This window comes from Tauraco erythrolophus, chromosome 4 (assembly GCF_009769465.1).
Source record: "Tauraco erythrolophus isolate bTauEry1 chromosome 4, bTauEry1.pri, whole genome shotgun sequence".
Lineage (NCBI taxonomy): Eukaryota > Metazoa > Chordata > Aves > Musophagiformes > Musophagidae > Tauraco > Tauraco erythrolophus.
The window spans coordinates 41833482-41854822 of NC_141468.1; the positions used below are offsets into that span (position 1 = coordinate 41833482).

A 21341-nucleotide genomic window follows, 5' to 3' on the forward strand; every position below is an offset into this window, starting at 1 on the left:
TCCCCTCCCCCTTTTCTAGGCTCAATTTAAACTGAGCACAATTCCTACTCCCCTTGTTGCTGCCGCTCCTCACACGTGGTGTCTCCACGGGGGGAAGGTGAAGTAGTGCGTAATAGCTTCTCCTTTCTGTTCTGTACTCCTTTTCCTCGGCTCTGGATTGGATCGCTCCTGGCCCGCAGTCCCCTCAGGGTGGACCTGTTAGTACTCTTTATTTTCAATTCTTTTGTGATTTAGGCATAGAAGATGCTAGTTACTGGTCCCCCACTATGTTCTTCCAAATGGAACTGGAAGATTGTATAGGACTGAAAAGAGGGAAGCTAGCTCATGACCCATGGAAACCTCACAGTAAGCTTCTGGATCTTTTTGGTGAGCTTGTAAAAGCTCTTGTTTCAGACTGGGCAAATGTGCTTCCTGCAAGTGCAGCACCCTCCTTCCCTCCGCGCTTGGGCTGCCTGTTGTGGTCAGCAAGGTGCTAAAAATGGGACCTGCTAGCATCTTGTAGAGTCTGAGAGCACTTTGGCCAAACTAAGGTCTTAAGAAATCTGCTAGTGGATGAAGATGCTACAAATATTTAATCTGTGGTCTAGAGAGAATGTGAGCTCCGTGTATTCAGAGGTGCTGGTGTGCTCAGAGGTACCTGAAGAATGGGTCATGGAAAGGAAGGAGGATTGAAGTCAGTGGGTCTGAAGGGGAGTTTGGGCAGGAGCTGATCGGGATGGGGCCTCCTTAGATGGAGGAGAGGCGAAGGGCCGTGGGAGATGGTCTGATGAAGTGTAAGTGATGTCACTCCTGTAAGAAGAGGTAGCAACCATGGTGAGCAATACTTCCTGAAGACTCTTGTCAGTAGTCTGGTGGTCCCTCTTCAGCTGCTTTCAGCATTGTCTTGTAGTCATCCTCCATTTCTTCTCCCAGTTGAAATTAAAATCTCTTTTTTATCCCTAGGCAAAGCCAGTTGCCAGAATCCCCGCCAGACTCTGGATCTGAACCATGTTCTCCACCACAGCTCCAGAGTAGGTCACATGAATTTATCCTCTCCCAAGCTCAAGGAAGATCTTCAACTCCTCTTATTTCTTACTTTCTTGTCTGTTTACTTTTTACAGCCCCATGGTATGACACTATGTGGCCCAGTGGGCTGCAGCCTTCTCTCCCATGCTCATCTGCTGTGGCACCCAGCAAGCTTCCCTGCCGGTTCATGGAGACTTACTCTGACCCCAGTGCCAGCGGACAACCCTGCAGCATCCCCCAAGGCTGCTGTCAGAAGACAGAAAATACTGTGGCTCCTTGGAATAATTCTACATCCTCCAGCTGTTTGGGTTTTAATTATTCATACTTTCAGCCAAATGCATCTCAGATTTCTGGGTAAATGATAAAGTATTTATGCAAAGGATGAGACAGATACAAAAAAAATATAGCTGGTAGAAGACATGGTAGAAGACTGGTGTAAAATGCTCTTAAGTGTAAGGTTTTCCACAGGATGGCAGTGTTTAGACGTTTTTGAGACACTTATGGTTGAGGCTTTAAACATCTTGATTGAAGTTCAGATTGGAAGTAGGAATGGATTTCAATTTTAAAAACGTGAAAAGGCTAAAGAGGGATCAAGAGGTGCTTCATAACTGGATTATAAAAATATTCAGGCGTTTTGCAATACTTATTGCAAGATTTGTCCATAAGGATTTTGTAAGTGTTTGACAAGTGACATGAGAGGAAAAAAAAGAAAAAGTCATATCTATGTAAGCAAGTGAAGCGGTATTCATATACCATCTGCCATATTCACCCACCAGCACGTTGTGGATACTTAATTATTTAAAATACACCGGGTAGTGCAAGCATCCAGCCATGATACCTAACAAGAATGAACTGGCTGATGCATGCCAGAGAGGGACCTCCCTGCTTGTGGGGAGAGAAATGTGAATTCATCGGTGTTAGTCCTGGCTTGCTGATGCTCTGTCCTTGTCTCCTCTTCTGTACAGAGCTCAGTTACGTGTTGTATGTGGTGTGGAGAAGGAAGCTGTGCCCGGGTTTCTCAGTGAAGCTATTTGTGTTCCTTATTTGTTTGTTTTCCAGTAGAAGGTGCCGGATAGTCAAACTCATATTATTTTTTGAGGGAATACTTCAGTTACTGGAACCTAAGATACAAAATACTTCTTAACCAAATGTGGAACTTTCGAACAAACCCAGAAAAAGAATAGCAATTACTGTGGTGGGCAGGCTTTTCTTTTACTCGTGGAGAAGCATTAGTTTGAGTAGCTACTGGGCCTGAATGAGACCTGGAGTTTGGCTTGGTTTTTGCCTCATCCAGAAGGAGTGACCATCTGTCAGGATATTCTAGTCTACGTTTTATAATATCAAAACTTTGGAAGAAGGTTTTTTCCCTTTGCACAAAGGAGCATTTTTTTAAATCTCACTTCCCGGGAAAGGGGAAAACTGTTGTCCAGCAGTTGTCCCTTGAGATATCTTAATTAATGCAGTAATTTAACTGCTACTAGTGTTTTCTGTATAAAAAGGAAAATGAGTTCACACTCGATGCAGTACAATTATTCAAGATAAAGCTATGATTTTAATGCAAATATCCAGAAACAATAAAACTGTGCCACATAGGCACTGTGTAAGTTTTCTAAAAAAGATCAACTTCTCTATTCATATGAAATAAGAAAATCAACTAATTTATGTTTTGGAAGGAAAAATGGTATAATTCAGTTTTAAAAAGCCAACAACAATCTCCTTCCTCGGCAAATCAAAATTTGGGTTACACTACAGTTAGAATGAGATACCTGCGTGTCCTCCTGTTATGATTCTGTAATATCTGGACATATGAGTAATGCAATGTGTATTTTTAAAAAAGCATTTCTGCAGCATCAGGCCAAAAAAGAAAGCTCTCACAATTACTGGGAGATGCCTCTGATTCTCCAGTCCAGTCTCAGGACTCCAGACAAGGTAAGCAACTGCGTGAAGATGAAATTTAATGTTTCATACCATAGACAGGTAAGTATTTTAAGATCACAGCTCCTGCTGGCTCTGAAAAAGTAGTGGTATTAACAGTCTGTGCTCCACTACTAGGTTTGGAGGAGTTTAACTTTTCAGTGTTTTTGAAAACCAGGACCTATTTACATTTGGTGAAGAGAGAAGCTGTGTTAGAAGTTTATGTTTCCTAAGGACTCTGGACAAAATATTCTGCTCTTCTCCATGTGTGAGCCTGCAGTACACAGATGATACCATACTCTGCTGACTTTGCTTGACACTAAATTGACTGGGCAAAGAAACCATCTTGGGTCAGCTTAACAGCGAATTAATGTGGTGGATGAGCAAACAGATTGCAGTTTATCATCTCAACTCCATATTTTTTCTACGAAGTGTATCCATACCCAAGCTTGGTAAAAGCTGTGTGTTCTTCCCCACCCCTTCCCCAAATTAATTTGATTCATTGTTCTGTCAAGATAAAAATGCTAAGCTTATACCAATTGATAGAAAAAAGCTTATCAGGCATGTACAGAAGTGGATCAGCTTCGGTGAAGTGTGAGGCTCTCTGTGAATGAACAGTTTGTAATCAACAGTTTATCTGAGGAATGTCGCCCTTGTCTGTTAGTGGAAAATCTGAGAGTTGCTTGTTATTTCTTTGGAGTAAGTTATTTTTCAGCATGAAATCAATCTTTTAGAACGCTTCATAAGTATCACCTGGATTTAGTAGGTTACTTTTCCTTTGGTATCTTTTATTTGATCAGTGTTGCTTGATTGTCTCTAGTCCTTTACGTCTACCACTTTCGGAAAGAGAAAATGAGCAGACACTTCTGTATCTAAAATGACTATTTTTAATACTTAAAGACACAGCTTTGAAACGTGCTTCCCTTGGGAGTCACTGTTAATAAAATCTCACTGACACACAAGCCATTGGAAAAAGAACACAGCCATTGGTAAAAATGGCATGGGGATAATTTAGAAATGAAGTGTGAATTTCATTACTGTGTTGGTTTTTTGTTTTGTTTTGGTTTTTTTTAATATTTTTGCTCTACTGTATGCCAGAAGTGGGGAATTGCAAACGAAGCTTAGGCCTGAAGTGATTCTGTAGGCTCTGTCTTACTGGGCTGCCACGGGCTGTGGGTGGATCTTAGCTTGTATGCTCAATGACATATTTTCTCCTGTCCTTACTGCACTCCGTTTATCTGTCTGTCTTATCACGTTCTCCTGTCTTCATAAAATGTATAATATTTCAGATAATTGTGGTTGACCTTATCTATCTCAGAATGCTATAAGGTATAGTCAGAAAGCGTTAACCAGTCAACCAGATGTAGTGGTGAATGTGCTTGCTATCAGCAAACTGTGCCTCCTGCTCTGGGATGGTACCTGTTGCAGTGAGTTTGAGTATATTCGGTTTAAAGCTGTAGTAGAGTGAATGAGAAACATATAATTATTTTGCTTATTTGCTTCTTGCAGTGGTGCAGGTATACAGTAAAATGCTTAGCTTTCCTCCCCTTGCGCCCCCCTCGAAACTATCTATTCTTTTGGAGACAATAAATACAAGAAGTGCTACTCGTGTAATATTTTGCAGATCAGGAAAGCTGAAAAATTTATTTTCTAGGGCAAGGGAATATGACACAACCTTTTGGACTAACTGCAAAGGACAATGAGCTTTAAATAGATATGCCATATATTTGTGCTTTATATGTATGTATATACATAAATATATTTATAAAAATGTTTATGAACGATTTTTGGCTAGTCACAAAAGTAATAACTGAATTGTCACTATCTCTCTACAGCAACTGTTAAGGACTGTGCTGCTGAAGTGCAAGAATATGACAGTGATGGACAGAATGCAGCTTTAGAAAAATGCAGTCAAGCTCTAACATGGAAACCTTATCAAACTTCTCAGTGGAACAGCTTATTTAACTCTAATTATGAAAAACTGTAAGCACTGATGTTTGCACTTGGAAAAAGTGGTTTCTTGTGGTGGTGTTGTTTTGTTTTTGTTTTTGTTTTTCTGCTAATGTACTTTTGTAGGAATAAATGATGCATTTGGCATCCTTTGTTCTCACTGAAAATAAGACTGGAGAAGGAGGTAGAGCAGGCATGTTGCATTATGAATCTGCAGGTGTGTCAGATAAGCAGAACTTTAAACACTGATTGAAATTCATGCCAGGTTTTCTGATTTCCCCTCAAGGATTTAAATGCAAAAGAAAAATGACTTCAACTTTAAATACCTGTAAATTTGTGTTTATTTTGTCAAGCACATTGGGGCAAGTCTTTACTGAGCATATGGCACCTTTCCCTCAAACGGCCTAAAACATTGAAGAAAAATGGAAATAGGAGATACCTGTATTACTACTGGGCTCATAGAACCTAAGTCTTAGTAACTATAGACATATATGTATGACGTGCAACTGTTTAGTGAAAGATTTAGAGTTTTCCTGTATAAATCAGAGCTGTAAATAATTTTTTTTGGCCACATGATCTGGGAAAGGTCATTCCAAGTTCACTTTACATCCCAGGTTTTCTCCATTCTAATATTTAGTGAATGATTCCTTTTAACAAAAGGAATTCCTTTTACAGTGTCTAGTCAGTTTGCCAGGACTGGTGCAAACAATTTGTCGCTGTCTCCACGGGACTTAAATAGCATAGTAAATTTTAACGTTCCTCTAGCCCAGCCTGCTAGAAGCACTCATGGGAATTTGGAGTGTATCAGTGTCATTGCTGGACGCTGATGTTCCCTGTTTGTGCACAGTGTGATAAGGGCAGTACACACCTTACTGCGTCCCACACAGCCCTTCTCCTAAGGTATTGACATGACAAGAGAGCAGACAGCTCAGTGTCCACACCTTTCCACTCCTTGGGAGCTGGATGGGCCTTTCATCTGTGTTTGTGATGTGAGTTATCACTCTACATGGAACTGGCTTCCAACTCCTGTTACGTTTTCAGTCAATGGCTACATGAGAGCTGTGAGCTGATGATGGGAGATTGCTCTTCTGCCACTACCCAATTACTCGTTGGTTCTCGTACACTTAAAATTGAGGTTCCAGACTCTCATTTCTTGGTGGCTTGTATCAACAAAGACAATGTGATGCTGGACATTAAAGCATCCAAACACATGTACTGTTACGATTACTGTGGAAGGGGCTTGAGATATTATTTGCAGAGGAAGCCAGTGTTACTTTTAAGTGAGGTCAATGGCAATGCCTTTGTTCCAAGGTGCACTGTAATTATGCACACAGATTTTTCTGAGTTGTGATTCTGTATTCTGTTAGCCTCACACAAGTCCTGTGCTTATCCCTGCACATTGTAAACGGATTGGTCCTGTACCTTGAAACTGCTGTGCTCACTTTGAGGGCATTTCTCAGGTTAATTATTATTTTCTGGTTTATTCATCCTGTATTTTAACCTTTTGATTATTTCATTTTCACAACAAAATGCTGTTAGCTGAGGTAGATTCATTAGAAAAGGTTACTCTATCATTAATAATGCCCAGCATTTTGTCTGCTTGGCACTTTCTTAGCCCCTTGCCCCATTACTGTTGTCATTGAAGTGACTCGGTTCCAAAGATGTCGTCTGAAGATTCAAATTCTGAATAGAAAAAGGAATTTGAAGTGTATTTCTAGCAGGGACACTTGTGTGTCAGAGATATCCTTTGCTACCTAAAAGTTCTTCCAAATTTTACTGTATTGTTTGGTAAGACTGACCATTTTTTGTGTGATAAGATCAAAATATGTATTTGGTCTCAATTGCTGTAAATGACTTACTTGGAAAATTATAAACATGAAATTCCTCTTTCCTTGTTCCAAACAATTTACCTTGGAGAAATGGAAATTTGTACTTCTGCTTAACAATCTGCTTGCCTGCCTGTAAGCAAATAGTCTGAAATTGCTTCAAGAATATCAGCTAGTGAAGTTGTTTCACACTAAAATCTGAAAAATGACTCCTTTCCCTACTATGAAATACACACATTTCCTACATAAATAAAAAGAATTACCAATTGTAGGAAGAAACTGAAGTTTTGCTTCTTTAATAATGATGGTTTGAGGAGATTGTAGACAATTACAATTTTAAATGTGAATTAACGTATGACTTAGTAGTTTTGAAGTAGTTATAATTTTCTCTTTATTCCCTGTCCCAGACAATCAGTGATTGTTTGAAAGGGGCCTTTTGTTCATAATTTATAAAAAGATAATAAAGCCTGTACATTTCTTGTAAAGTCTGTACATTTTGATTTTTCCAACTAATGATGTGCAAACAAATGGATGAGTTCTAAAAGCCATTTTCAGTAATTGTGTTAATGAGAGGTTCTCAGTAGCATCAGATATGATCATCATTATCAAACTTTCATTAGCAAGAAAAGCTGAGGCCCATATAAGAGAACTTTGCCATGTAGTCCTATTATTTCAGAATTATCCATCGTTGAAATCAGAGGACTGAAACATTGCTGGGATGGCGAGTTCATTGGCTCTTTTAGAAAGATCTTTTGATACCTTTCCTTGTTTGCTGTGAATGATAAGGACAGAATACTTTTTCTCTTTGGATGACAGATTAGCCCTTTGAATAAATCGAACAGTTTCCTTAGTTGGAGTAGGATGGACAACATCATTATAAAGGAGTTTTATAGTCATCCAGCGGAGGGTCACTATCGATAGCTTTTCTTCTAGCTTGAATAAAGCCTTATTTGAATCCCAGCAGCTTCTGCAGAAGCACTTGGTGTGGGAATTCAGGAACAAACTAGGGAGTCTTGCTGGCTCATTAGCATGTTGTTGTCTGCAGCACTTGTTTAGCTCTGTTGTCTATAGCAATGTTATAATGAATGCTTGAATACACGAAAAGGTTTGGTTGTGCTTTTAGGTGCACAGAGTTCCTTTATATGACATTTGTAAGTGAGGATTATGTAAACTTCTCCACCTCCAATTTCCAGACTAGAGTTACAGTATGTTTTATATGCATTTTCATTTTTAGACCTCTAAGAGGCTAAGAAGAAAATACTGGTAGAACTGATGATTGCAAAGATGTATTTTGGCTCCCATTTTGCCAGTAAAAATCAAATGGATTTTCAGATCACATAAAAAATAGGAACTCAAGATGTCACTCAAATATGCCTGTACTTAAAGTTGCAATTCTTTCTTCTTGTTTTTGTAGACCTGCTGTAGGATATCATATTGTCACAGATAAAGGATTTAATTTTTCAACAACAGATGATGCCTTTGTGTGCCAGAAGAAGAATCATTTCCAAATCACAGTCCATATTAGAATCACTGGACATCCAAAATACGTCAAAACTCAGCTGGGGGGGAAACCAATAGAAAAGTTTTACTTGAAAGCTTTTGGAATAAAGGCAAGTATTTTTCCTCTTTGTGATTATTACTTTTAATAAGTTAGTATGTAATTATCCATAGAATGAGATAAATAATTGCAATGAACTCTTTTCTTAGTCATTTTTGACCAAGAACTCACAAAAGAGAACTCTTTTAAGTTACTAGTGATTTCTGTGTGGAAGTCTTTTGAAAAAAAAGCGATGTTTTATGCATGCTTGTGCTGATATATGTTTGAAAGATGTCACGTTTGCCTGTTTGCCATGGTTTCACTGACTTCCCTCTCTGGCTGAAATTTTGTTCCCACTGTGGACAGTGTAGGGGTGTCAGCTGGTGTGTAGGTGCCCAGTCTAACCATTGGTCAGAAAGATGTCTTGAAAAAAACAATTCACAAAGCAAAGAAAAAGAATCCAATCTGTTTTTCCTGAAGAGTTCACGTGTAGAAAATAACAAAACTTCCTCATTACTTCTGGCCAGATTTTCCATTTTCATTTTAAGAACCAAATTCTTCCCAGCTGCTATGGCTCCACAAGCTTGCCTTTACAGAAGTAGTAAGAAATTTTAATATTTCTGAAAGATTTTACAAGGTTTTTTACTTACTACCAAAATTCAGTTATTTAAAAAAAATCCATGTAGCTGTTTTACAAGGCAGTTACTACCGCTTATTATTTTCTATTTCATATTTTATGTGTTTGAAAATTTAATATTCCTGTCATTTTTGAAAATTCTTTTGTCTTTATAGGTGGAAGCTCCAAATCAAACAATTGCTATCGAACAGTCTCAGTCAGATCGAAGCAAAAAAACTTTCCATCCTGTTAAGTAAGAAATTTGAGAAAATCATTCCATTTTATTTCAATACGTGATTGGTCTGAAATGTGAACTAGCTGTTTCTTGGGAACTTGTAGTAGCTTTAAGCCAGTTTCCTGATCTTTATACAAATTCCGTTCTGGATGGGCACATAGAATCACAGCAGTGGTATATACCTGGTCTCCCATCATTAAGGAAAATTTTCAGCAGCTTTACAAATATGTTAAGTATGCCTACCCCAATTATTTATATTCAGCTAGTAACACTGTTGTATGGTGTTTAGAGCTGTATGGCAGATGCTTTTCCTATCTTACAAAATGTCAGTAATGTTCCTGTTCTACATGGGCATGAGATGTATTTGCAGTGCTTTTGAGGGGGAGTGCCTCTGCTAGAAACATACGTGTGCCTTCTCCCTGGAACTCTCAGCCATTCATCTGCATCTTAACTCACTGGCAGAATCAATGTTTGTTCTTCTGGCATAAGTGTCTTATGTTGGAGCTGTTCTGTTCTCTATAAATAATGAAATAAGCCTTAAAACAGAAAAAGATAAGACAGTGTCGAGTTCGACAGGACAGTGCTGAGATAAAGGCTGCAACACATAGGCTGGAAAAATGAACTTTGAGCTTGTCAAAAGAGCTCAATTTTCACTAAATTAGCTCTGTCATGACATTTTTCTTCCTTTTGCATACTGAAGAATAGATTCTGGGTGTAAATTGTTTCATGGTTGATGATGGTGTAGTTTTCAGTTATCCCAGATGAGAACGCAGTTGGTGGACTTTGGTTTTCTCCATGCAAACTCTTTCTTTGTATTATTTTTCACTTAACAGGAGCAGTGCCAGTATGTATTTGAGACATAGATGTATATTTTATACTTCCAGACATACAAATTAGGTGTAGGTGAAATAAAAAAAAAATCTAGCTTGAGCCAGGTAGATCTCCAAATGCTTTATTTCCCTGATCTTGTTTCCTTTTCTGTTTCAGAGTTGATCTGCCAGGGGACCAGATAACTAAAGTAACACTGGGAAGGTTGCATTTCAGTGAAACAACAGCAAATAATATGAGAAAAAAGGGGAAACCTAATCCTGACCAAAGGTATTGCTGTAGCTAGTCGGCCTGTGTGTGTGTGAAGCAGAAAAGAGATGGTCTACTTTAGAATGGAGCTGATGTTTGTGAAAAATCTCAGCATTGCTAAATCTGTGATTTTATTTCAAATTCTGTGATACTTGCTATCTGCTTAAAGGCTTCTCTTCTAGTCACAGAATTATACAGGAATAAAAGAAAATACCTCATCCTCATGGTTAGAGATCATTTCAGGAAATCGTAGCTGGAATGATGGCCTATAAAATCAGGAAGCCAAAAAATCAAATGATGGTCATTTTCTTCTGAGTAAGAAAGAGTCTTCGTTATTTAGATTTGTCCAAATTACTGTAATCTTTGTTCATTTTCAGTGACTTGAGACTGAAGGAAATACTTTTTCTTTCATATTGTAACATAAATACTTTAAAAAAAATGTTCTGGCTATCTTTATATGCATCAATAATAGCAGTTGTATTTAAAACGTTTTTGGTTTTTTTTGTTTTTTTTTTCTGTGAGAAGACATTACTTCAATTGTTGTCTTGATTAAATCAATTTCAAATTAGGTACTTCATGCTGGTGGTTGGACTGTATGCTGTCTCTCAGGACCAGTTCTACCTATTGTCTGCAAATGTCTCTGAAAAGATCATTGTGAGGGTAGGTAGAAATTTATATTGCTTTCATGTGAAAAGTATTTACTGTTTTGATAATGACAGGAGGCTATGGGGGGCGTAATTCTTGAGTATAAAATATTGAGGAAAAAAAATTACGGTTGCATATTGTATGAGTATGTTGTTATCTTTTATTTATCAGGATTTAAAAATGTTAAAAGTAGAACTAACTATAGAAGAATTTAATAAGAAAACTTGTTGTGCATTCCAATACAAAATACGTTGATTTTTTCCAGATTGTTTTTTCTTTGAGGTGAAACAATTCCCTGCACTTGCCAGGAATTTGGTTAATGCTTTCATTGGCTAGATGCTTAATTTTCAAAGGAAGAAGAGAAGGAAAAAAATTGCAAGGAAAGAAGATCAAGCAGTTCTAGGAAGATTAAGACCCATAGCTGCCTCTTTCCAGTGTGTTTCCAGAGTGTCCCAGCTCTTAGTTTGGTGGTTGTCATATAGGTTTCAAAATAGAAAAAGGAAGAATTGGTCTCTCTTCCTCATGACCATTACTTTTCAGTCCCCCGATCCATGTAAAGTTTTCCTTTTAGTACTCAGCTTTAGCCTACAGTTAGAGTTCAAATTGGAAGAAAGAAAAAACCCGGAGCTCTACTGTAACAGGAGCTATGGAGGGTTAGGTTTAGAAGAGCGAGAAAGCACAGAGCCCCAGCATGAGTGGGGTTGTGAGGGAGCTGCCAGGGGCAGGTGGGGGCTACCAAAAACTTTCAGTCCTGACGTCTTCTTTGTGTGACCAGTAGCTGGTGTTTAAAGTTTGAATCGGTCAGAGTCTAGGGTTATGATTATTTCTAGGGTGAAGATTATGTTTAGGGCTTAGAAAAATAGGAAATGCATAGGTGCCACATGGTGGGTCTGCAAAGGATGGTGAGGACCTCCAGAAGATTGCAGTCCAGTGAACTTTTTCCTGTGGGCCGATCAAGAAGCTTTCTATTGTTTGCATGGAGCCTTTCTCGTCCTCGGCTTATGGTGAGGAATAGGCTTAGTGTTTTGTTTTAGAGTCAAATAACACCAAGAGCTCTAGTATAAGAAGCGTGGCTGGGAAGGGGCTCCTACAGAAAGGTGAGGGCTGTCAAAAGCTTTTAGTCCTGGCATCGTTTTTTGTATGCCATTGCTTGGGTCCTTTTTGGCAGCACGTTGTCTGCCCAGGCTTCTGATCACAGCCTGGTTTAGCGTTAGAGTTCGGAGAGAGCAAAAGCACAAATTCCCAGTAAGCGCGGTGTTACATGGGACCTGCCAAAGGGAGACGATGGCTTTCAGATGGTTTCACACCTGGCTCCTTTTTTGTCTGGGCCATAACTTTATGTCCTCTTGTGCCATAAACCCTCTTCCTGCAATTACGGTTAGGTTTTTGGAGGACAATATGGCCGAGAGCTCCTTTCTGGGTAGAGCTGTGAAAGGGCTTTGAAAGTCATGTTCAGAGTTCAGTAGTTTTCTGCTCTACTGAAAAGTTTGTCATCCTGGCTATTGCTGTGGATTCTTTTATTTCAGGACACTGAAGCATTGTGTTTGTATCGTTCCTGCATATATAGGTGTTTTTTTTTTTTTCCTTTTTTGTCCATTAATTTCCTCAGTACTGCTTTCGTCTGAATTTCTCTTTCTGCATCTAGCAGTGTCACAAATATAATCTCTTTACTAATTTGGGAAGGCTGTTGAATTTTCACATTTGACTCATCCTTGGGGTTATTGTTACCTTATAATATCTATATTTTTGTGTAAGATTCAGAAATTTACATTTTTCTGTCATTTTTAATGTTTCTTTTGAAATTTCAATGAAGAGAGCTCCTTTGATGTATGTGAGACAATTTTTTAATAGGAATCTAGGGAATGAGATTTTGCAAACCTGGCCACTATTCCAGACAAAGAAAAAAGAAAGCAGAAAAGCAGAAGGATCAAGAGGCTGTGATTTGAAGTGGTGAAAATGTCAACAGGAAAGCTGGAAAGAAAAAAAAAAAAAAGTAATTTTCCAGATGTCTGACAGGGCTTGAGTGGCAGGGTACAGTGAGCCAGCCACTGGTTGCCTTAAAGAGGCAAAGCTGTGCGAATGTACTGTGAGAGAAAGCAACTCGTGTTCTGGCCCTTTATACACTCAAGCATAACGCAACAAAACTACCAGCTGAGTAGTGGCATATCAGATCATGCTCTAATTGTGACAAACAGTGATAAGTGCCCAGCACCATGCATTGTAGATGGCAAAGCCTTGTGAAAACCTGACTTCTTTAAACGAGTACAAACTTCTAATTGTGGTCATACTTTTGTTCAGATTCAAGTTTTAAAGCCTGAATTCAAAGTTCAATGAAAATAACATGACAAAATAAATTCTTAAAACAAAATTCTTTTTCTAATTATACACACTCCGTTTTTTTTTTTTGGTGTTTCTTGAATGACCCTATTTCCTTGACGTGAAATTTGAATATGAGTTAATTTTAAACATTACAGAGGATTTTAGCGAACTTATGAATATGCTTGTTTTGTGATCCCTCAGTGAAAATGGTGTTTAGTTAACTAGATAGTAGTAATTATTTGTTTTTCCAGATGGTCACCTCTTCAGCAACTGCTATTTTTAGACTTCATAGGTCTCTGGAACCTGGCAAACAGATTTTGAATGTAATTTATACCTCAGTATCTCATCTGCTAAGTAAAAGCAAAATTCATTTGGTAGCTGTGACTTGCAGAAGTTACTGTTAGAAAGTTAATTTGTTCCTGCCCATTTCATTAAGCAGTGTTTTCTACTGGTCCAAAAACACAAACAAATGAAAAATATCTCATTATTCCATTTTGTTTTGGGGGCGTATTAGTAAGACTTAAGCTCCTCAGAATGTCAAAAGACTTTTGATTTAATGACTTGATTTTTTTGTGGTGTTTTGTTGTAGAAATGCCCACAAAGACACAAGTATTTCCTGGGCCATAGTTTGTTGGGCATTTCATTTTGCGGCAGCACTGAATGAACAGTGCTTGACTCATTTATGCTCCTATCAGACTTCTTGCTACTGTTCCCACACTCTTCCTCAGCCATGCTGGTGCAACTGTTTTTCCAGGGCCCTGCAATGAACAGGAATGGAGACTGATCTGTGTTAAAAAGAAGTCTAATTTTTGTGCTTGGTTAATTTTAAGTCAGACTGGTTCCTCCATTGTCATCTATGTCGGTGTATCAGCAGAATTGAGGGCTGTCAGGTGGAGATGGTTGATGGAGTGATATGGTCTGCCTACACTGGTTCTGCTGCCAGAAATGTACATTAACCTATAGCCCTGGGGTATAGTTTGATTGCCTTTCCTCCCCCTGTGTCACAGTTCTCCATTGCTTCAGTTGTGCTGAGGTGATTGTCTATCTGACATTGCTGCAAAATGGTTGCAGGAAATAGAATGAGCCTGAAAAGTAAACCTCAGCCCTACAAAACCTAACCTCCTCCATGGTGATGGCTCCTCAGCAGATGTTTTGATGATTGTGAAAAGGGAGCATGTGTAGGGGCAGTCTCGCTACCCCCTTCCTGCCTCCCCTCCTTCTCCTTGTTTTCATATTCTTGTTCTGGAGCAAGGCTCCACTGTACTAGCTATTGCGTAAACAGAGAACAAAATGGGTCCTTTCCACAAATGCTTTACAATTACATTTGTAATTTACCATTTAGGTAATGCAATTGGGTTTCTTTTTTCAACTTTCTTGCTTTAAATAGTTATTTCTAGAAACCTGCAATACATGCCATTTATCATTTGGAGGATCTACTTCAGGAGAACAGGACCTGTGAATGCAGGCCAAGATCACCTCTGACCTGTTCAGCACAGGCTTTCAATGCATGCTGGAAAAGTTTGTGAAACAGCATGTAAAAGGAAAAAAAATAATATGGCCAAAACACGTTAAAAAAATGTTAAATTTTAACATTTAAAACATGTTAAATTCTTCCTTTCTGATTTCCAGCCTCAGCTAAAATTTGCTGGTAAATAAATAATTATGTGGCACAATGTGAAAGTTAAAATTCAGAAAGCTTTGGACATTGATAATTTAGCTTACGATGATGTCGCGGTTTAGGCCGATCCAGCAACTAAACTCCACACAGCCACTCTCTCACTCCTTCCCCAGTAAAGTGGAGAGGAGAAAATGTAATAAAGGGACTGAGGGTCAAGACAAGAACAGAGGGAGCACCCACCAACCATGGTCCCGGGCAGAACAGACTCGTCTTTCTTAAAGCAAAGCAATTTATTAACGGTTACTTAAAAGGACAAAGGGAAACAAAACCGGTTACTTGAGAGGATAAAAAGAAACAAAGCCAGATCTTAAACACAACACCTTCCCCCCGCCTCGCCTCCCCCCTTTTCCTTTTTCTTCCCAGCTCTACCTCCTCCTCCAGCAGTGCAGGGGGACAGGGAATGGGGGAGTGCAGGTCAGTTCATCCCATGCTGTTACTGCCGCTCCTTTCTTAAAGGAGGAGGAGTCCTTACACCCTTTTTCCCTTCCTCCAGTGGATCCCCTACTCACAAGGGAAAATCCACAGACTTCTCCAGAGTGAGTCCTACCCCACAGGATGCAATCCTTCCCCATCGGATTGCTCCAGTGTGGGCTTTACCACAGTCTTGGATTCTTAGGGAGCTGTTGACACTCACTCCAGCATGGGTCGTCCCATGGACTCTAGATGCCTCTCTACCTTGTTGTGCATCCCATGCTTCACGACCATCCTCAGGCTCAGGCATCTCTTCTCCGATGTGGGCTTCTCCACGGGCTGCGAGTGGGTCTCTGCTCCACCAAGACTGCCATGGCTGCCGCCTGCCATCTCGCCACCAGTTGCAGGGGAAACTCAGCTCCGGCACACCTCGTCCCGTTCCATCTTCACTGACCTGGTGTCAGTGTGGCCATTTCTCTCAGATCTCAGTCCTCTCTGGGTGAACTCAGCCCAGCGGGCACCCCAGGAGCGGGGCACTCCCTGAATTCCCTCGGCGGCTCTGCCGCCGCCATTCTCAGTGACAGGCCTGGCCTGGCATGGGCAGGCCCCGGCCGGGAGCCGGGAAGCGGGGTCAGTGCCCTCCTCCTCTCTCCTCACTCCCGGACAAAGCACCTTTTCCAGTTCCTTTGTCCTGACTTAAATAGGGCAATTCGCAGAGGCGATAATTGGCTCAACCTCGAGGGGGATGGGAGCCCGATCCGGTGGCCAGAACTGGGTCTGACCCGGCTCCAAAACCAGGGAAGTCACAGGGAACAAATCCCCTCTCCTGCCACCAGAACCCCCCTACATCAAACCATCACAGGTGATAATAAAATAGAATTCAAGGGGAAAAAGCAATGAGGCCAATGCTGTATGAGCAGAAACACTCAGAAATGACTCTGTTTTCTTCTGTTTGTGTGTTAGAAAAGCTCTTGAATACTATTTAAAGATTTGGCATTTTATTTTCCCTGAATTCCTAATGGAATAAGGAACAGTACATCTATGCTATACTATGTCTTTAAACATAATTTTTTCTTCCAGGCATCTAACCCAGGGCAGTTTGAGAATGACAGTGATATACTGTGGCAGCGAGGACATGTTCCAGAGACTATATTCTATCATGGTCGAGTAGGAATTAACACAGATGCACCAGATGAAGCACTGGTTGTCTGCGGAAATGCAAAAGTTATGGGCAGAGTCATGCACCCATCTGACAGCCGAGCAAAACAGAATATCCAGGAGGTGAGGGCTGTGGAGTATTTAGGGCATTTGCACCACAGCACGTGTGTGGATCATTGTTCTGACATGTGAAGCAGCTTTTTTATCCTGGGTGTGCTGAAGTGCTATCCTAAAGAAATCAGGTGTACCAATGTGCTCTGCAGGGCCATTGCCTATGGACCTTGGAAGAGGCTGACCATAGAAGCTGCAGATACATGTGTAAATGAGAGCTGAAGGGTAGCTGGCAATACAAATAGCACTCTGCTAATTGGGAACGGGAAGATTGTCCATATATTTTCATGTGAAGGTTGGCCAAGTGGCCGTGTCAGGCTTGTTGCTATCTCAGTGATGTCTTAGATGCCATGACCGTTCTTAATGTTTCAATATATGAATCTTGGTATTTGTCCAACTAGGTCGATACGAATGAGCAGTTGAGAAGAATAACACAAATGAGGCTGGTGGAGTATGACTACAAGCCTGAATTTGCATCTGTTATGGGAATAAAAAATATCCATGAAACAGGTATTTAGTCAGCTCTGTTCCCATTTTTCATTAACTTCCACTGTTGTTCATAATGCCATAACGCCTTTTAACACCTTGCTATTTCATCCTCATTTCTTAAGATACTACAATTGCACACTTTGCTCTCTTTCTCTTATGATATAGAAATGCCAAAATTGAGTATTTCTGGGAGTTTTCCAACTTCAGGTTCAATTTTCAAAGACAGGAGGTTATTTTTCCAGAGGTTTAATGAGAATGAAGTATGCGAACACAAATAATTTTGTTTTTATTGCAGAGAAATGGGACTTCTGAAGGTTTCTGTTTATTTTCTGTGGAATGGAAAAAAAAAAAGTGACAACCTCGATTAAAGCACACAGCCACGGTCAGTGGTATGCCACTGTGTTTCCTGACTGTAGTTTCTGTTATCTTCTGAACAGGAATAATAGCCCAGGAAGTGAAGGAGCTTTTACCTCAAGCTGTTAGAGAAGTTGGAGATGTTGCTTGTAATGATGGAGAAAAAATAGAAAACTTCCTCATGGTTGACAAGGTATGATCTTGAGAGAGGAAGTGGAGGTGTGCATTTAGACTATTTCATATTTAGCCCTTTGGTATATGGAGCTATAAACACACACTATGCTTTATACAAAGATGTAGGCCTGCACATGTGTTTACAAAAATAGTATTTGGCAAATCATTGAGAAACACTGAACCACCAGATGTTACTAAATGGCAGAATATTTTAACCACAAAAAGTATTTACATTAAAATCTTGTTATAGTAATAAATAAACATACAATGAAAGAGAAAAGAAAAAAAAACACACTTTGCTGAATAAAGGTGGATAGTGACTTCATAGCACTGGTCCAACAAGTGGGACTCCAAGACATTCTTCTGTGTTTAAGTTAATTAAGTGTTCCAGAAGTGAATTAAGCAATGATGGTGTTTTATCTGTTAAGTAAAAACTTCCTTACTCTAATCCTGGTGTAATCACTTCATACCAATTACAGACGCTAGCTCTGTGGGAAGGCTTTCTTTGGCCATATGAAATCCTTATTAATAGCTTCAAAATCATATACTATAAAATGTTTATGGCACACAAAGTAATTACCATGCTCATAGGTCAGAAACAATGCTTTAGTCTATTGTCTTGTGCTCTCTTCCTCTGTTCCTATAGAAATAGGACTGCAAGGGACTGTCAGTCAGAGAGTCCACTCACACGTGACTGCAGATAGTCCTTCTCCAGAACGTTGCTCAGAGCGGCCCCTCTGTTGTGTGCTGATTCACTGCAGGTCAAGGACCAGTTCCCAGCTTTTTCCCGCTTATAGTCGATGATGGGAAGAGGGAGATTTTACAGAATAGCAACCTTGTCTTGGCTGGTTGATGTCATGAACACGATCCTGTATTCATTATAATCATGCATGCTTTCGTTATTCTGTAGAAAACACAAGTTTACGCCACCAAACTTGGAGAAAGTATCTGTAAGAAATATTGCATTTCACTTGTCTTCTTTAATAGGCCACATATAATTTAAATTAGTGGGTTAAATCTGCTAGGCTGTATTCCATAGAAAGGAAGCATAAATTAGACACTTCGAATAAAGCTGTGGAAAGAGCACTTTCTAGAGGTACTGTTGAAAATGAGACTTTGAGAAAGTTTGCTGTATTTGGTCAGGGTTCCAGCCTGTAGCTGATTTTTAGATGGTCACAGAAGGGCAGTGACGTTAGTGACGTTAGGTTCATTTTGCCCTTTAGCCCTTCCTGTTACATTGTGTGACAGCTGCAGCATCATTTGCATTTTTAACCTCCCACAAAACTGCTTTGCTAGGATGTGCTCCAGGGATGTGACCTAGCAAATGGAGAAAGCCTACTGCACTTTGCAGGGTGACACGGATGTGGCCCAAGCAGCAATGATTTGTTATAGCAATGGCTTATTTACTACTTAACTTTTTTTTTGCCACTTGGCTAGGTCTGAGCTCACTTCACAATCACTTTGACATTGTTTTAATACAGTTAGGTAAGCAACTGCAGTGCAATCTGTGCTTTCTCCTCTTTCTCCTAACACCTGTGGCAGAGCATGTGAATGTCAATTCTGTGACTTTTGGAGAGACAGCAGCAGGAGACACCTATGTCTAACAGTTTAAGATGTATATTGAATTCAGAGCTTTGGGACATCTGATGTCTCAGGTGGAATATCTGCTTTACGTATCTGGAGCTCCCAACTCCAGAATAGCTCAACACCTTGACTAGTAAATGGGCAGTGCTTCATATCTTTGCTTTCACTTTAGGCAGGTGATGAGGCCTTGAATTTTGTTATCTCACCTTCCAAGTTTAGTTCCAGATAAGCAGGATATTGACTGGTTTGGTTGTGTCTCTTTGTCAGTCACCTGTTTGACGTTGTTGAACTCTGTAAAATTAAAATTGATTGCATCACACATTTGAACCAGGCTCTGCTACTTTCTAGAGAAATTTCTCAACCATGTAGAAATTTGCTATTTTGGGACAAGAATCTTTCTTACCTTCTCAACCCCACTGTGCTCAGTAGTTTGTAATCAGTGAGGCAGTAAAACTCTCATCAGTCTTTTTTTCCCAAAGAAAGTATTCCTTGATTTTGCCAGACAAGCCATCTTCTTAGCTACTTGAAGCCACCTAGAAGAGATTTATCCATAATTTGAAGAGAATGGAAGGGGCAACTGCTGCATATCATTGATATGAGGACAAGCGACCGCATAAATGGTTTCACAGTTCTAGGCACAGGAGGTTATTTTGAAGTAACTTTTTAATTAAACAAGCTGTTGATCTTCTGGCAGTAGAGAAGTTTACAGCTGACCACCGATATCTGTGCTCTGGTTCTGTTTATACAAAATACTGTCTGTTTTTGTGGAATGCAGTCACCTTTAAAAGAAAGGTGCACGTGGCATTTACAACATGAAAAGCAAAACTCCGCTTTTGCCTTACTTCTGCATGACTTGGCTGGACTGGAACACTTAGCATCATTAACTGCAGTAATAGCTTCATCCAAAGTTTAATGGCATCAGTCTGGTTGTACATTAGTATGAGAAAGCTGTTCTTTCCAACACAGCAAAGAAAGTATGCTGTTACTGTGCTCCTGCAGTGGATCAGTAACAATTTTTGACTCAGAAATGGATAAAATTCTTATTACCTGGATGGTTGTAGTGAGGGCATCTCCAGCAGCAGATTGTTACCTAGATAATAAGCAGTGGGTAGAACAATAAGTGGCTTTTCCTGGGTAAAAAATTCAGATGGATTAAATGGAGGATGTCTGAACTGTGTTAGCTGAGGAGCTGATCATGATATTAAAACTTACAGGGCTCCTGTAAAAGGCTCGAGAGGTTAAAGGGGAGAACAAAATATCATGCCATCACAGCTTTATGTCTGGTTTGGATCTTTCCCTGTCTCACTGATTCCTATGGGATTCACGTTATGTGTACAACATGGACAGCAACTCTGGCTTGTCTGAGCCAGGTTTGTCAATCCTGTAGATAGATGGTTGGATGTACATTTTGCTAACGGATTCTGAAATCTATGTTCAGCTGCAGCACTACAAATCTAGTAGTAGATGCCTGTTGTGACAGTGTTAAAGGTTTAAAATTTAACACAGTATGAAGGTAAGATATAGTTTAAATTCTTGGCCTACAAAGCCCTTTAGCTTCTTCAAATTTTTCTGCAAGTCTTCATTTTCAATTTACTGCAAATTGACCATAAGCAATTTTTACCATCTAGCAAAAGGGTTTTATAGTCATAAAGTGGGTCCCATTTACAGTGAGATAACTCGTGCTTGCATTTTAAGTATTCGATGTGTCCTTACATAGGTGAATTCTGTACTCGTTACTGCTTGTTACATCTGATTGATGAATATACTGTATCTATTTTTTTCATTGTTTTGCTTCTCAGGATCAGATCTTTATGGAGAATGTTGGTGCTGTAAAGCAGCTTTGTAAGCTAACCAACAATCTTGAAGTCAGGATAGAAGAATTGGAACAGTGGAATAGGAAACTGGCCAGGCTGAAAAGGATGAGCAGTTTAAAGTCAACGGTCAGTGAAGAGAGCAAAGTCAGGTACCTCTCTAGAATGTTCTCTAATAGTTGTCACAGAAATTGGTGAAGTGTGTTCTACCACAGAGATGCAAACCAATTTTGCTTGACAGTGGAGTTCAGCTCATTTCCAGCATTTAATTTGTGCAAAAATTGCAAATTTATCATATTTTATAACTCACTGACAAAACTAGTATTTGGAATGGCTGTAAAATTTCAGTGATTTTTGCAATTGCTTCAGTTACATAAAGCAAGGGTAGATTATGTCTAGTTACAGCCCCAGAGCTTGGAAGGTGATGCTAAGAGAAATGTGCACTGC

General features: G+C 39.7%; 1 protein-coding gene across 1 annotated transcript in view; it reads left to right on the forward strand.

Annotated features, from left to right (window-relative positions):
• The window catches only part of MYRFL (myelin regulatory factor like), a 50246-nt gene that overhangs the window by 13375 nt on the left and 15530 nt on the right, over positions 1-21341 (forward strand). Inside the window, exons 3-14 of the mRNA XM_086610659.1 lie at positions 943-1010; positions 1101-1359; positions 2843-2934; positions 4755-4902; positions 8110-8305; positions 9025-9101; positions 10071-10181; positions 10730-10820; positions 16294-16494; positions 16884-16992; positions 17409-17518; positions 20883-21046. Of these exons, the coding sequence (XP_086466785.1) occupies positions 943-1010; positions 1101-1359; positions 2843-2934; positions 4755-4902; positions 8110-8305; positions 9025-9101; positions 10071-10181; positions 10730-10820; positions 16294-16494; positions 16884-16992; positions 17409-17518; positions 20883-21046 (1626 nt within the window). The remainder of the gene's footprint in view (positions 1-942; positions 1011-1100; positions 1360-2842; positions 2935-4754; positions 4903-8109; positions 8306-9024; positions 9102-10070; positions 10182-10729; positions 10821-16293; positions 16495-16883; positions 16993-17408; positions 17519-20882; positions 21047-21341) is intronic.